Raw genomic sequence first — 16492 nt, forward strand, 5'->3', positions numbered from 1 at the left:
TTACTGTTACATAAGACATTTTAATACATGCAGGCACAGTGACATTGCACATGCTACAGCTCAACAGAAGCAATTTTTTCTCATTCGAGGGCTGCCAGATCAGCCATTGGTTCACAAAAGCACAGAAAACCAAAGTGTGTATTTTTCACATCAATGTTTAATATCAGCCAGACACACACTGAGCTTGTAATAAACAATAACCACAGGTGGACAAAAGTAGGAAACAGGATTTTCTATGGACAAATACCGGGACTGAAACAAACTCACAATGCATTCCAAGCCTTTTGGTTCAGCCTCCGAAGAGCTGAACCCCTGGCGTTTCTACACCAGCCAAAAGCTGCAACACTGACGAATTAATAGCTACATTAATGCTCTTTCTTCCTAATTATGTATTCACCCATCCAATCTAGGACTATAATGACAGAAAATTGAGTCATTTCTGATTAAAATTTTCCTATCAGATGAAACCTAGCCACTAATTAATTAGATTATTATAATCAATCTTGTAATGGTCTGTGCTGCTTGAAGTTCACGCTGCCCTCACAATGACCTTAGCCCAAACTAGTGCTGCTTCAGAGGGGGTGTTAGTCATTAGCAGAGCATTTATTCCCATGGAATTAGGGTCACGATCAGGGTTGCAGGGCTGGGCTGCCCCACTTCAGGGGAGGTCACGGAATATCCTGGAGCTGGAGGCTCTGCTGCCTTGTAGGAGTTTTAGAAAAAGGATGCTCTGGTCTTCAGAATCTGCTAGGATACCTCAGATGCTCTCTTTAGGTAAGGGAGGATGCTGTTGGAGAAAAATCTTCCAGAAAGGCAAACCAAAGGATGCAGGTTTCTAAAATTCTCATCCCTGAGCCTCGTTCCCAATCTAGATGAGACATATTCCATTCAATGGGGAATTGACTATTAGCCCAAATTATGGAATAAAACTAAAGGATCTGATTTCCATAACTAGCAACCACCATAAGAACTTTGGGAAAGGTTTACAATTTGTTTTTGGAAAAGTTTTTCTTGTCTTTAAATTCACATGGTAGGAGGCAGTTAGAATGACTTACTTCATGCTATCAGATGCAGTGCCTTTTCTTGTTTGTTTTCTATGGTTCTAAGTTTCAAACCCACCATTGAGCCACAGACCCAGCCCGGTGCTTTTTCTTTTCTAATATGAAGCACACTGCATGTCAGTCATCTGGACAGCACTGAGCTTTCTTATCAGTGTGTTCATGATTCGGAAAGTCGACTGCAGTGTTCTGGGTATAGAAAGTAGAGATTCAAGCTACAGAGATTGTATGGGTTCCTACCCTACCTTAAATCATACAGATGTGCAGCCCCACACGTGATCTGTTCTCACCATCATGGAGAGCCTCCTGGTCCCACTGTCCTTTGGTAAGCATTTCTGAAAAGCCTCTCCTTTGGGGGAATGCAGAGGAGGACCCAGGTGACAGGAGAGGTGAGTCAAGGGCACATCAGGGTTTGAATAAAGACAACCGTAAGAGGGAAGCTGGAAACTGTGCACCTGGCTCCTGATTCGCCAGAGGTGGCCAGCTGTGAGCAGAATCTGGTGGCCTTCTTGTGGTTGCTCTTTTCAACCCACCCTCCACTCTGAAAGTGGGTCAAGCAAGTGCTTTGAGTTTCTAGTGTTTGGAGAAAAACAAAATTGCAGACAAATAAGGAATGGGAACTGAGGGAAAAGGAACGGAAGAGGAAAAGAGCTATATTTCGATTCTTTAACCCAAAATATGGTTGTTCTCAAATCAGAGAGGCACTATTTCATATCGGTGCCAGAAATCCTGGGCCCATTACTCAATGAGGAGAAAACCATGAATACTCAACTGTAGTTCAGCTCTGGCTTCCTACCCATGCTTAGTCACCCCCGTGCAGCCCCCCTCTGGCAATCTCTGTGAGGCAGGCATGCAGCCATGTCTCTTACTTCTCTAGTCTATTTGCACCTGTCTGGTTTCCCAAGTGGGTGCAAGTCTGGTCTTCCTGGTTGCCAGGTTACTGGTGAGGCCCTACTCTCCCTTCGCAGCTAAGGTTTAGATGATCTGAGTAGCAGAGACGTGAAAACAATCCTGCTAAAGCCTTGACTCTACCCAAAAATAGTTCTGCAAAGATATCATCACAGTAGAGTTACATGCAAACTTAGGTGAATTAAACTTGGCAAATAAATAGATAAAATGTAAAGAAAAAGAGAAACCAATAATATTTTAAATAATTAGGCACTTCTGCCTGCCAATTTTTCAGTCGTCCTAAGGGTAGAAAACATGTTCCTGCCGTTCCCATGGTGAGTCTCCATGAACTTGACCTCTCACATGGGTGAGCATCCCACTGTCCTAAGGGTATTTCTAGACTATAAAAGATGTTCAGTATTTTAATTCACCTCGTATTAGCCAAAATGAAACAAAAAATAAAGAGCACAAGAGTGACTTGTTTCTTTACAGAATGGCAACTCATTCCTTAGGCTTCATTGAGAAGATATTTCCCATATATTGTGGGTAATGAAGGTGGTTTTCAAAGGCAAGTCTTACATCTTCCAAATGCACTTCTAACTTACTATATAACCACCCTGTACAGTGTGACTTCACTGAGACATAAAGTAAACATTGTCATGTAAAGATGTTCTTGATCCTATCCAGATGCAGGCTCTGCTAATCTTCAGAGGACAATTAGCCCTCAAGGAACATGCATACTGGAAGAAGGCAAATGGTGTGCTACTATTCAACAACTGGCTTGTTAAAAGGAAAAAGGTGCCCTGATTTGTAGCATTTGCTCATCCCATGGCATAAATCCTCTCATCATCACTGATTACAAGGTGCCAATATCATCTCACTGAAAGGAAGTTGGGGAGCCATGTGCACAGTAGGCTCTTACCAGCTGATAGAAACCAATGTGGAGCTGACCCAGCACTCTGCTGAAAGTCCTATACACCTGTTACTTCTATCTGACCCTATGAATTTCTTCCTCTTTGGATTCCTTATTTCTATCCAATCAGTCTTTGGGATTCTGATGTCTTAGGAAATTTTCCAGCTCTGAAGAGGCTCATTGTGTCCGATGTTCATTTGTCACAGTGTAGTCAGAGGAATGGAAAAATAAATCTGCAGATATCCCTTTAAGATAAAGGCCATTTAGAATAACAATTGCAGCACTAAAGGCAAGGTGCAGGTCCTCCAGTACAACCCTCTTGTTTTAGATGAATAAACTGAAGCACAGAAAGTGGATAAATGACTTGCTCAAAGTCACACAGTGAATCAGTGGTGAAGTCAGATCCCAGGGGCTCAGGCCCAGGACTTTCCATGGCATGCTGCCTGCTTCACAGGATAGTCATTGTCACACTGTCTACATCATGAGGTGTGGGGTGGCAAGAACTTGAGAAGTCCCAAGTAAGGAAGAAGATGCAGAGGCCTTTACAGGTTGTTATTGTGGCCATCCTCTTCCTGTGGTTTTTTGGTTTGTTCCAAGGCTAGATTTGCTTGACTTTTATTAAAGTCTCTTTTAACTCTTAAAGGAAAAGAGAGAGAGAGAGAGTTTTATTCTTTGAAATCCAAAAGTTTGAACTTTTGAAATGATAACAAAGATCAACAATTTATAAAGAGGTATGAGTCGAGAAAACCTTAAAATATCTTTGCATTTATATCCCAATTCCTCCGCAGTTCCCAAGAACAAAAAGTCGATGTGAGGATAATTTACTATTGAAAAATTCTTTTACAAATAAAAAGCCTCCTGAATTCTCCAAGATTTTTATAATAGATGTGCATCGTTTTTGTCATTAGGAAAAATAAAAAGTGTTAAAAATACATTGAGTTTCTGCAAACAGAGTCTGGCTAAAACAGCATCATTTTCTAAACTGTTGTTCCCCCAGCAGTTACTTACTTTTCTCTGTTGAAAATTATGAACTCCTTCCGGACAGACTCAAGGTGCTCTTGAAGAAGGCATGTCTTTAAGGTGGACATTGAAAAACAATAGAGTGTAGTTATCGGATGAATGAGGGTCCTCACAGCCAATAACCTACAGAGTTTCTATTCAACCACATTTAAGAAGTACATGGGTAGCTTCAAGATGGAAGCTATATGAGGAAGATGCTGGAAAATGGCAGAGTAGTGATCTCTCCACCTAACCAACTGCCCTAGCAGAATCTGTCTGATGAAGGTCTATGGAGGGTATGTTGTTCAGGTATGTTGAGGGAAGGCATGGGTGGTAAGATGGTAATCATTACTATGGGTTTCAATTCTTAGCACAGTAGCAGCTACCTGCTGTCCACCCTCCACCCTGGCACAGAGCTGTGCCCATGTTTCTGGAGCTGCCTGCATGCAGCGTGCAGGAGCCATGGTGGGAAATTAGGATTATGTCCTCCAAATATGGGGATCTCTGTTCTGATCACTGATTGCCATTTCTGATCACAGAGGTGCCAGAAGGCTGGTTGCCACTGTCATACCTCCCTCACGACAGTCACAAGTCCCTCTGCATCAGGCAAAATCAGGGTGCCAAGTTGACCTCCCAACAGCAGCTCTCAAAGGAACAGCAGTCATCACGGGATGCCCATCACCTTGGGTTTGGTGGGGTCCTCCTCACCTGTGAGGAATCACATTTCCTCATCTCCTTCTCCTTCTTTGCCAGACGCTTCTTTTTCTTGTGAAGGGGTTTGGACTCCAAAATCATTTCTTCGAGTTCAAAGGTAGGGTCACAATTCAGCCTGCCTCTCTACAAGGGAGATAGGTTGACTTAGTCCTCACGTTCCTGTGTCATAAAAACACACCATACCCCACGTGGAGGAAAACACCGGGTCCTAAACAGCAGTCCAAGAATGATAAGCTCGGATTCCAACTCCAAGTTTTATATCATTCGTTGCCAGCATCATTTTTCATATCCTTTGACTTTATATTGTATTTATTTTTCTAAACTTCCAATTACTTCTCAGGGAGTAACAAAGGAAACGAAATTAAAATAATTTTTCTACAGTTTGAGCTTTCAGGTCTCTCAAAGTGTGTTCTTATAGATCAGAGTCACCAGAGTGGCTTCTTTGACTTCCTAGGTCTCCGGCCACGTTTTCCAAATCAGGGCTTCTGAATAGGAGACCCTACCTACCCTTTAATAATGGCCTCAAATGATTCAGTTTCATAGGAGCCAGAGAACTGTGACGAAGAGCTTATCTCAGGACAACAGGTGGCTAAGAGAAGAACAGAATCAACAGGTGGTACCCAGACTTGCATCGTGTCCACATCAGCCAGGCACAAACTGCCCCATAAACGCTATAGGGCAACAGGTAGGAGCTTCAGTTCCCTATTCTGTTGCTCCATAAGGTGGAGATTTCCATGCTCAGGATCCCACCACACTGTGCTTCCCCTTCTCTGCACTTCCACTTGACCCTCTCACTGGCACACGCCTGCCCAGCCGTTCACACGCAAGGTCACATCCCCACGTGCCCATAATGAAAATCTCTGAGTTGTTTCTTTGAGTCCCTCATGGGGCCATTCTTGTTCCCAATAACCCCACAACTGAGTGTGTTACTGAATACGTGACTCAGGCCTCAGGCCGAGAGAAGAAGTCGAGGCCTCACTAGGGCCCCGGCCTAAGCTTTCACCAGCAGTCTGTCACGGGACACAGATGTCCCTTGGTCGGGTACTCACTCAGTGGGAATTATTTCTCTTTGGCTATTGATCCCTTAAAAAATAAAAATCCACAAGATAAAACTAGCAAAGAAGGTGGGGCAAGTGGTAACAATGAATTCCTCACCGTAACCTCCACAGTTTTCAATCCTCTGAGAGATCTCTCTGGACACAAATTATGAGGACATCTTTGAAGTCAGAGAAAACTTTTTTTTTTTCCCAACTAGCAGATTCATGGAAATGACTATTTGAGGGACTAAAAATCCTTTCCAATAAAAGTACAGCAAAAAGAGTGCTTAGGATCTAGATCCCCAGATGTGACCAGACCTAGGTTAGAATCCATCTTGGCCACTTGCTAGGTGACTTTTGGTGACCAACTTACCCCGCATGTGTTTTCTCATACAAAAATATTTGAGCTCTGTTACAACACTGGTGTGACTTTCTGATCAGGCACACAGAGTGATGATGTAACAGAATGGGAATTATGTGGGCTTGTTAGGATTGACTCACATTGGGAATAAATCCTGGAATGAGCCGCTTCTGCAAAACCGCATCCCAGTTCATGTCATTCATATATGGGAAGTTTTGAATGTCCGTCAAGTGAGAAAATCGTTGGTCTGGATTAGGTTCAAGTAGCTGCCAATGGAATAAAACATTAATATCATGAGGAAGGTCAAAACAGGGGGACAAAGAATACACTCAAATCCCCTCTCAGTGTTGACAAGTACAGGACTGAAGGGGACAAGGTCATGCCCCCTTCTCTAAATCCACATGCTAATAATACCCACAGTGTAGAGTCACAATCAACACTAGGAGTCAGGTTGCCATGTAACAAATACAAACAGCTCTTCCAACTCATTCAAACATATCTTTGATTCCTGACTTTCCTACTTAATAACTATGGCATGTTTGTTTTCTCAACCTCAGTTTACCAATCTGTAATAAAGAGATAACAGCTTATTTCATAATGCTGTATCTGGGATTAAATAAGGACATGAATATAAAAAGTTTTTCACATTAGGTTGTAAATGTTCACACATTTTTACAAGTGAGACAAATTTTTCCCCACGAAAAATTTTAGCTGTTTTTACAATTAAATTCAATATCCATTACGTGGCATAGATAAGGTGTAGCTAGGTTACTGTTATAGTTCTTTCTGGGTTTAATAACTGGAGTTGAAGATTTTCCCTGGTAACCACTCCATCAACAGTGTGGCTCAAAGGGGAAATGTCAGTTCCCCCTGGGAATGCTCCTGGAGAGGACAACTGTGGAAAGTCAGGCTGTAATTTGGGGGTGACATGGGGCAGCCTTACAACTGAGAAATAATTTGCTATGAAAAATGACCCCCCCTCCATTCTTTGCTTTTGATATTAGTAGTAGCAATGTCCCTATTCTAAAAAAGGGAACTTGATCTCAAAGACAAGAGACACAGATTTGGAATCTTTAGCTCCTTAATCTCTTTCCCTTACCAGCACAACCTGGGAAATTTTCTCTCCTTTAAAAACAGCAACAACAGCAATCACGACATCCTCTTGGGCACCTCAGCATCTGTTTCGTGTAATTGTTTATCATACACTACTGAGCTCCTACTATAATTATGTTCAGTCTTCTTGGTGAACATGGGTGCCCTAAAAATCCAATAAAACTATGGGCCTCATTCATTCAAATACCACATTTTCAGCCAGGAGATGCTGAAAATACCATGGCACACAGTCAGACATGGTCCCTACCTCCATGAAGCTTTTGAGAGAACAATCATTAACCCAAGGATCACACTAATGGTACGTGTAATTTCAAACTGCATAAATGCTATGAATGACAGGCTCCCCAGGGAAGTGCTATTTGAGCTAAGATCTGAAGCTGTTTCTCCAACTATGTAGAAGGGCCAGTGTTTTTTGTTTGCTTGCTTGTTTTAATTTTTGACCCATGCAAACTAATATGTGGTCTCATTGTGCCCAGCCAGTGTGCAGCTCCACACCATGTACAGCCTGTAACTAGAGTTCAACATCCACTAAACAAGCCTGTAGCCTATTCAATGAGACAGATCCACTTGCCATGTGCATAGACACTACAGCAACATCAAATTGCTATAAATATTTATAAATGTTTCTCTTAATATCTGGTATTATAATGTACCTATAGGAGGCATGAACTAAAACTAGTCAATGAATCATGTTGAGTATTAGCAATCTCAGGTATGAAGTGGGAGGGACTGCGACTGGATGCAGTGCTCCAGGAAGAGAGATGAGCATGTGCAAAGGGCATGTGGTCAGGGGGAGAATGTTATGTGAGGCCAAGGAAGGGGAGGTGAAGGAAAAGGAGAAAACCAAAGCAGTTTTATATATAGGGAAAGATAAGGACAACAGTTCAAACTAAGGCTCAAGAGTTAGTACCTTTATACTGTGTGTATTATTTTGATCTTTATTCTAAGAGCAATGGGAAGACACTGCACTGTCCTTTGAACAGACCACTACATGGCAGAGTGGAGGACAGAACGGAATGGCAAAAGCATGCAGGACAAAACTGGGAAAATAGGAGTGGAGTTGAAAAGTAAAGGATTCAAACAATATTAAAATGTCAAATTTCAGAACTTGGTGATGGATTAGACAGGGAGATGATGCATGAGTCCTGGTTGCTGGGTTGCATAAATGGAGTAGGAAGGGGCCAGTCACTGAGAGAGGGGACACTGGAAGAGGTCCAAGAAATACAGAGATCAAGATTTCTATTCTGGACAGAATAGGTTCTGAGACCTCCAGGGTACTTGTGGACTGACTTAATGAAATCATGTATTTAAAAGCTGTTAGCTGCAACAACCATTCTAGAAATGTATATTATTGTGAATGACTGTCCCAGTGTTAAATTCTAGCTTTTTAAACCTTAAACTGGAAAGCGTGCTTTTGTTTGTTTTTTCTTTTAGTGGTTCTGGGATTGAACCCCAGGGCATTCTGTGGAGTTACGTCCCCAGGACACACTCTTTTTTTAGTTTTAACTTTTATTTTGAGACAGAGTCTCACTAAGTTGCCAGGATGGCCTCAAACGTGCTTTTCCTGCTGCCTCAGCCTCCTGAGTCACTGGGACTGCAGGTGTGGGACGTGTCACCCAGAAGCTCACTTCCTTTTGACGTGCAGTCTTCTCTCTTACCATTTTCTGTGGGTGCATGATAATTATGTAGAATGCTGGTTTTCGGTGTGGCCTATAACATAATTTGATCACTTTTCCCTCCCCAACCTTCTTACTTTTTTAAGAAGTGACACCATTTCCTGTGACCAGGCAGAAGGGTAAGTCACAATAGCCGTCTCAAACATGTGCACAATTTCCTTGCTGGATGCGCTGGAGCGAATATGATATGGTCTCTAAAGGGAGAGAAGAAGGAAGAGTCTTCATTTCTATCAGGCAAAAGAAAAAAAAATAGTGTAATATTTCCAAGCTAAGTTTTCAACCAATAAAATATCTGTATCAATTACCACCCCATCCAGTTGATCATGTTGGCATGGCATATGTGGTCAAGCCTTGCTAGACCTCCGCTTTTTAAAAAAGAGAAGCCAGAAACTTCTGGTTTCTTGTGAAATACCGCAAAATTTTAAAAGTTGGTGATTCCACTGATCCAAACAAAATATTTCATGAGATGAATCAGCCCCTGAGATGAAACTGGCTTATAAGGTAATTTATATGAGTATTTACACAAACTACTGAGCATGTGCCTAAAGTTAAAAAAATTCAAAAAGTTATATGAGAGTTGATTATAAAGAAATCCAGATTTTTGCTAGGCCCTTCTTTTCAATTGTTTTAAATATAATGAGGAAGTTCAGGACAGAAAGCTCCCCAGAAACCATCAGCCTCAGCCCCAATTATATGATGAAGCAAAACAATTTATATATATATATAAACTTTTTTTCCCCTTTCCAATTTCCAGGAGAACCAGGTTCATCCATAGTTTCAACTCTGGGAAAAGAAATAGAACTGTGGATCTGTTGTGGTTTGCACAGCTCTCACTAGAGGGCAGCATTTATCCATATTTACTTCTCTATTTCATAAAGGACTCACCAACACTGGAATTTCAGCTCTTTTATGTGAACTGAAAACAGGAAGTATAACACATTCACATTCTTGTCCATGGGACCTAGCACCTAGCAGGTGTTTAATGCATGTTTGTCGAACGAACAAAATTTCCACATTAGATTAATGGTGGGACAATTAGTATGTATACACACACTTACCACCTGCCTGGCCATTTCCAGATGTTTAATAAATGACTATGGACTGATGAATTAAACTGAGGGAAAGGAGAGGTTATGTTTTTCCCTGTGGTAAATCAGTATTAAGAAATAATATAATGAAATAAAGAATTCAAGGACGGAGAACACAGGATTCCGGGGCTAAACTCTGCCACTCAATTTCTGGATTCCAATTTCTTCATCTGTAACATGAAGATACCTCAGCTGCAAAATGAACCACCTCATGAGATTTCTGGGGGAATCAGAGAAGATAATACTGTAAAGTTCTCCATAGAGTGGCAAACACCTACTAGATACAACACAGGAGAGCTGTTTTTATTGTTGCTGATACAAGTGTAGAAAAGGGCAGATGTAAATGTGAATAGTGAGTGACAAAATGAGTCTTCAGTAACCACGATGTGAAGAAGGACTTAATCCTACTCATAAAAAGTCAACGTTAATTACTCTGGGAACCAGGCAGTGCCAGAAGGTGACCTCTAGGAGAAAGAGTAGGTGGAACTTTTCATTCTTTTTAAGTAAGGTCTCAAAACAACTACAACAGTTTTTCCTTCCCTCAAGACAAAGAAAAGGACCATAGCTAAGCCATTTGTCTCAGTAATAATATAGGGAAATAGTATCTCAACTCAATATCAGAAAAGAAGTGCTAAAAGCTTCATTTCCAATATTTATTGGCTATTACTAGCCTCAGGGCAATGTAGGGTCTTCCACAGGACTCATCCACAATCCACCACAACACAGGAGTTGAGCCAGGCTTAGCATATGAAAGAGTCCAGGGTTATATGAATTTGTATATGGATTTTTTTCTTTTTCCTAAATTTTGTCTTTATTTCAATTCATTGTTGTTTCTAAACCTGTTATCTCTTAGCCATCTACAAAACAAAACAATTGAAAACCTTGAATGAATTAACCTATGAATGCCATAAGCAACTAGTTTAAAAGTGTATGATTTTCTTTATTTACTTTACAAGGCCACATGACTGAATTTCACATTTTAAAATAATCTCCATGGCCTGTCAGATCAAAATTAAAAAAAAAAATCAAACTGTCTTTATCTTATTCATTAACTTATTTTTTCTAGTTCTAAATTTTAAAAATTTATTTTAATTCATCAATTACCAAAAATACATATTTATTCATCTAACAAATATTTTTTGAAAGCCTACTATCTTCCAGTTCCTCTGTTGGGCATTGGAGATACAATACAGAGCAAGAGATTTGTGATTTCTATGTTGGAGCAGCCTAAAATCTACATATAGAAATACATAAATACTTATATAGATCATACACACAAAGAGAAACACACACATTTCAATAAATGGGATACAATGTATAAGAAACGTAAAAGTTGTGACATATTGCAGGATCTAACAATTTTAAGGTAGCATATACATTAAGGGTGAGAGTACAAAGAATGAACAAGATAGAAAAGTAAAATGTTAGAAGTAAATGATATGTTTTGACTATAGTCATATTTTGGGAGTTCAAGACATAAAGAGCTGCAGGGAAGGATGTATAGTTTTGATGCAAGAACTGCGGAGATGCCTGTTGTAAATTAATCCTTATGGGTAATACGAAGCTATACAAGCCAGGGATCCATGGCTTTCATTGGCAATGGGATAGCTAAGAGACTTAGAGACAGGGCAGCAGGTTAATAGTTAAGGGACCCCAAGACTGCCATCAGCTCAGAAACTGCAGGAATCATTTTTAAGCACATGTTCTCTTTGAAGTATGTATTTCTTTTTCTGTAAATAAGAATTTGTAAATATGGAGGAAGTCATTGTTTATCAAACTTCCTCTGAGGTTTAGCGATGATGATACTTGTAATTAAATGCTAGTATTTCCCTTTCTTCAGATTAGCTATATTTTAAACATAATTACATATAACCTCCTCAGTGGTTGTTTCCTAGAATGTGTCAAAATTGATCTGAAGTGATTTGTTACTCCATTCATTCAATACACATTTATTATGTATCTATCAAAAATTAAATGCTGGGATAATACTGAACTACATAAGATATATTCCTCACCTTTAGGAAATTAACAATCTATAGAAGACACAAAGACATAAAACTAGATATACCTGGAAAAAATTTTAAGAGCTATATATTTACAAAATGAATTTAATCCCCAAAAGTAAAACAGGTTTAGGTGTTCTGATCTAGAAAGTTATACATTTTATGTTATATATGAAAAAATAAGAAATTTCAACAGAAAGGTGAAGCATGATTCTGTTACTGAGAGATGGAAATGATCAAAATATGTTCTATGAATGTACAAATATGCCAAAATGAGACCCATTATTCTGTATAATTTATACATACTCATTAAAAATTCAGTGAAGTAACAACAACAAATTATATCTATTTCCATATATGAAGACAGATTATCCTTATGAGAACAGAAAAGATTTGAGAGTAAATATAACAAACTGTTAATTCTTGAAGGTGGGTCTGAAGGTCAAAGGGGGATTGATTTCTTAACTGTAAATTTTCTTTGCCTTTAGGATGATACTGGTTTCTTACTTTCATTTTTGTGGTTTTCTGTATTTTTCCAAGAAGCTTAAATTCAGAAAGGTCATAACAGAAAATACCTAAACATTTGACAGAGAGTCAGGTCAGTTTAGTTGGAGAACTCACAGAAAGGTCCTTTGGAGGAAGTGCCACTTGTCATAGGCAATAAAGTATGGGCAGGATTTTAATACAAGGAGATCCGGAGAAGGCCATTCCCACATAAAATTGAGGTAGCTCAATAGCACATCCTTTTATAGAAATGAGAGTACACATTGTATGTAAATCTTTAACTTTATTCAAATTCAATTTAGCATTTCCCAAATGTATAAAGAGTGACTTTTTAAGAAGATGAGGACTTGTCTTAGAAATATCTTTATAGGCAAAGAAAGAAGAGATGAAAAAGCCCGAGGCATGCTTCAAGAACAGGAGGAAATACAGAGGCTTCTGTGAGTTCCTGAAGGGTCAAGATTATTTGAATAGAAGCAAAATCTGAAAAGTCAACCTAGTTCTAAAGACCAAGAATGCCAATTTACGGCATATGAAAGTGTGTTTGTGTGTATGTGTGTGGGTGTGTGCATTCGTAAAGAACTGGGGAGCAAAACATTTTTGTCTTGAAGGAAAGGTCATATCTGTGTTTTAGAAAAATAAATTTGTCAGTGTTGTTAGATCACAGGGAACTAACTTAGAGATAAAATAATATGAGAGGGGTAACTATTTTCTTAGCAAAATTCTTTGCAGCCAGGCAAGAAGACCTCTTATGAATATGTGATAATTAAATACAATCCCAGTCCTATTTAAAGAATACTAGAAAGTCACTTCCATTTTTTAATTCATTGCTCAGATTTTCTTTTGCTGTGTGTTACAGCAGATGAGGGCAGAACACAGCTGCTCTGAACTAGAGAGGGTGCTGGACAAGGAGCCAGGGGAAGTCGTCAGGGGAGAAGAACTTGATGGTGAGATGGGAAAGAACAGAGATTTTCTATAATCTAAATGATATGCATCTCTTCCTTGTTTGTTTGTATAATAACTTTATATCTACATATTCATTAGCTATTTTTAAGAAATGGGACAAAGTCCATCAGAAGAAGATAAAAACAGGCCATATGTGAGGCCATTCATGGAGGACCCACATGCCTGGCTTACAGAAGTGGTCCACCTCCATTAACATGAACAACTCACCAAGATTGGAATCTGCTTAACCGATAGTGTTATGTGATCTCCAGGAACAGAGGAGTCAGAACAGTGAACAAATCAATGTCGAAGTGTGAAATGAACTGTGTGGAGTGAATGAATCCGATCCAACTGTGAAGTCCTCCTTTGGTTGCTACAGAAGTGTTTGTCTTTGCTTCCCTGAGCAAAATGAAGCCCTAACTTCTAACAGTTATTCTTCTAACAGTTATGTGAGCAAGCCAATCAGTTGTAAAATGGAACTCTTAGTGTAAAAATTATGGTGCAATGATATAAGGCCAGGACAATGGTTGCTGACTAACGCAGAAAGATCAATTCCAGAGGTTAGGCTAGCTGCAGTATTTTTATGATGACTTGATACCCAGTTCTGATCCTGTGGAGATGAGTGAGTTCTGAAAGTTAGGGAGACAACAGTCTTCAACTCCTAGGTCTTGGAGGAATCCCAATTGCATCCATTACCAGGATGCTGACAGTACACAGCCACTTATGGATTGAATGCTTGTGTCCCGCCCTCCACTTGTATGTTAAAGCCCCAACCCTCAATACAATGGTATTTGGAACAGGAACCTTGGTGCATAATTAGGGTTAGACTAGGTCATGGGGATGGAGCCCTTATGGTGGTTAGTGGTCTTACAAGAAGAAAAACAAGAGAGAGAGAGACAGAGAGAGAGACAGAGAGAGAGGTTTCTATCCCCATCACTTGGGGACACAGTGAGAGGCAGTCATCTGCAGGCTAGGAAGGGATGCCTCACCCAAAGCTAACCATCCTGACACCTTGAACTTAGACTTTCAGCCTCCATTATTAAGATAACAAATTTCTGTTGTTTATGCTCCACAGGAGATATATATATATATATTTTAAGACAGCCCTGGCTGACCTCATAGATTTAGGTACTGGGGAGTGGAGTACTGCCAAAACTACCCAAACATTTCCAAGCAACTCTGAGGCTAGTTATTGGGTAGAGGCTGGAAGAGGTTTGAGGTATATGCCATAAATATGGATTTTAGGAGCAGTTCTCATCAGGTCTTAGACAGAAATGTGGAACATGTTATCAGAAACGGAAGGAAAGTAATCCTTGTTATAAAGGACCAAAGAACTATCTGAACCATGTTCCAGTTTTTCATGGGAGGTAGAACTTGTAGTATTAAAATTGGGTTTTGACCAAGGAGATTTTTGGACAACATGTTGAAGGAGTGGCTTGGTATTCCCTGACTACTTACAAAAAAAATATAAAAGAAAGGGGATGAATCAAAGAAGAAATTGTAAACAACAACAACAGAAAAAGAACCAGACATTGAAAAGCTGGAAAACTTTTGGCCTATACATACTGCAAGAAATGAGACAGCTTGTTCTGAAAAGAACACTAAGGATATAGTTGAACAACCAATTGAGGAAGAGATGACATGTGTGGCTCAGGAATATCATAAGACATCTTAAAAAAAAAAAACAAAAACCCAGAGATAGAGATGGGATTATACTACAGAGATACTCATGGTTTGAGTTAAAGGCCAGAGAGAAAGTGGGATGGAATGAAGGAAGACTAACAGACTTCTTATATTTCACAAGGCAGGACCATAGAGCTGTCTGGTTGTGAACATGCATTATCCTTCTGGTAAGGGAAGAAGGACCCCAAGGGTGATTCAGAGACCATCAGTGCTGCCACTCTGACCACAGGTCCTGAGTGCATTGATTTGGGGTCAGGGCTACCTCAGTTCCAAAGGTCAGGACCACCACCTGGCAGAGTCCTATAAGTGGGATGGCAGATACCTATGGACAGAGCCCCTGAAGAGTCACTAAGTAAGTCTCCCATCCCTTACCTTCAGCCATGAGAAAGATGCTGCCAGCCCAGGAGGCCTGGAGGGAAGATAACCAAGCCAAAGAGGATTGTGCTTTTATTCTATATTTAATTGACTTATATTTGCCCTTATTTATAGGGCATGGTGTATACAATGTTTGAGGATTAAATCGGGGTAATTAGAATTTCTATTTCCTTAAATGTTATCCTTTCTATGTGTTGGTAACCTTCAAACTCTTCTCTAGTCATTTTGAAATGTATAATTAATTGTTGTAGGTCATAGTTACCCTACTGTGCTATGTATACACCTACACTACTTCCCCCAAGGTATTTTGGTACTCTTTCTTGACCCGCTATTCACCTCTCCCACCCTTTGGAAGCTCCTGGTATCTGTACTCTGCTCGCTACTTCTCCCTACTGTGATCAATTTTCAGCTTCCACAAATGGGTGAGAACATGTACTATTTGTCTTTCTGTGCCTGGCTTATCTCATATAATATAACATCTTCTAGTTCCATCCAAGTGGCTGCAAATGACAGGATTAATCACTTATTATAATCAAAGAGGATTATTCTTGAGACTTAGGATTTAATGGACTTTGACCTACTATTCCTTCCTAGTTTCTCAGTTTTCCCTTTTAGAACAGACTGTCGATCATATGTCTGTGCCACCATCATACTTCAGGAGTACAAAATTTGTATGGTTTTAAAAATGCACAGAGGGAAAAGAATTTTGCCTCAAGATGAATCATCCCTTGAGTCTCTTCCATACTTGATTTAGATAATATCTGGATGAGATTTTGGACTTTAGGTTTTAGTTTGGGACTGGGTGAAGAAATTTTGCATGTGAGAAGGACATGAATTTGGGGGGCTGAGAGTGAAATTTCATGAACTGAATGTGTCCTGACCCGAATTCCTTTACTGAAGCTCTAACTTTAATGGAGACAGACCTCTGGCAGGTAATTAGGGATAGATTAGGTTATGGGAACAGAACCTTCATGATGGGATTTGTGACCTTAAAAGAAGAGGAAGATATCTCTCTCTCCCACTTTTTTTTTCTCTCTCCCCCCTCTCCCATTCATGAAGACACAATAAAAACAGTCACTGTCTCATGACATAAAGATAGACCTCACCAGAACCCAACATTTCTGGCACTTTGATCTTG

The 16492-nt window shown here is 39.9% G+C and overlaps 1 protein-coding gene across 1 annotated transcript in view; it reads right to left on the minus strand.

Moving 5' to 3' along the window:
• Positions 1-16492, minus strand: part of Stk32a (serine/threonine kinase 32A) — a 123535-nt gene continuing 107043 nt past the window's right edge. Inside the window, exons 9-13 of the mRNA XM_046460396.2 lie at positions 8837-8953; positions 6111-6236; positions 4567-4695; positions 3868-3932; positions 1-3495 (exon numbers count right to left, since the gene is read on the minus strand). Coding sequence (XP_046316352.1) covers positions 3402-3495; positions 3868-3932; positions 4567-4695; positions 6111-6236; positions 8837-8953 — 531 coding nt within the window. The 3' untranslated portion in view covers positions 1-3401. The remainder of the gene's footprint in view (positions 3496-3867; positions 3933-4566; positions 4696-6110; positions 6237-8836; positions 8954-16492) is intronic.

The sequence above is a fragment of the Marmota monax genome, unplaced genomic scaffold, assembly GCF_021218885.2.
Source record: "Marmota monax isolate L192 unplaced genomic scaffold, Marmota_monax_Labrador192_F-V1.1 WCK01_AAM20220418_F8-fsc00006, whole genome shotgun sequence".
Classification (NCBI taxonomy): Eukaryota; Metazoa; Chordata; class Mammalia; order Rodentia; family Sciuridae; genus Marmota; species Marmota monax.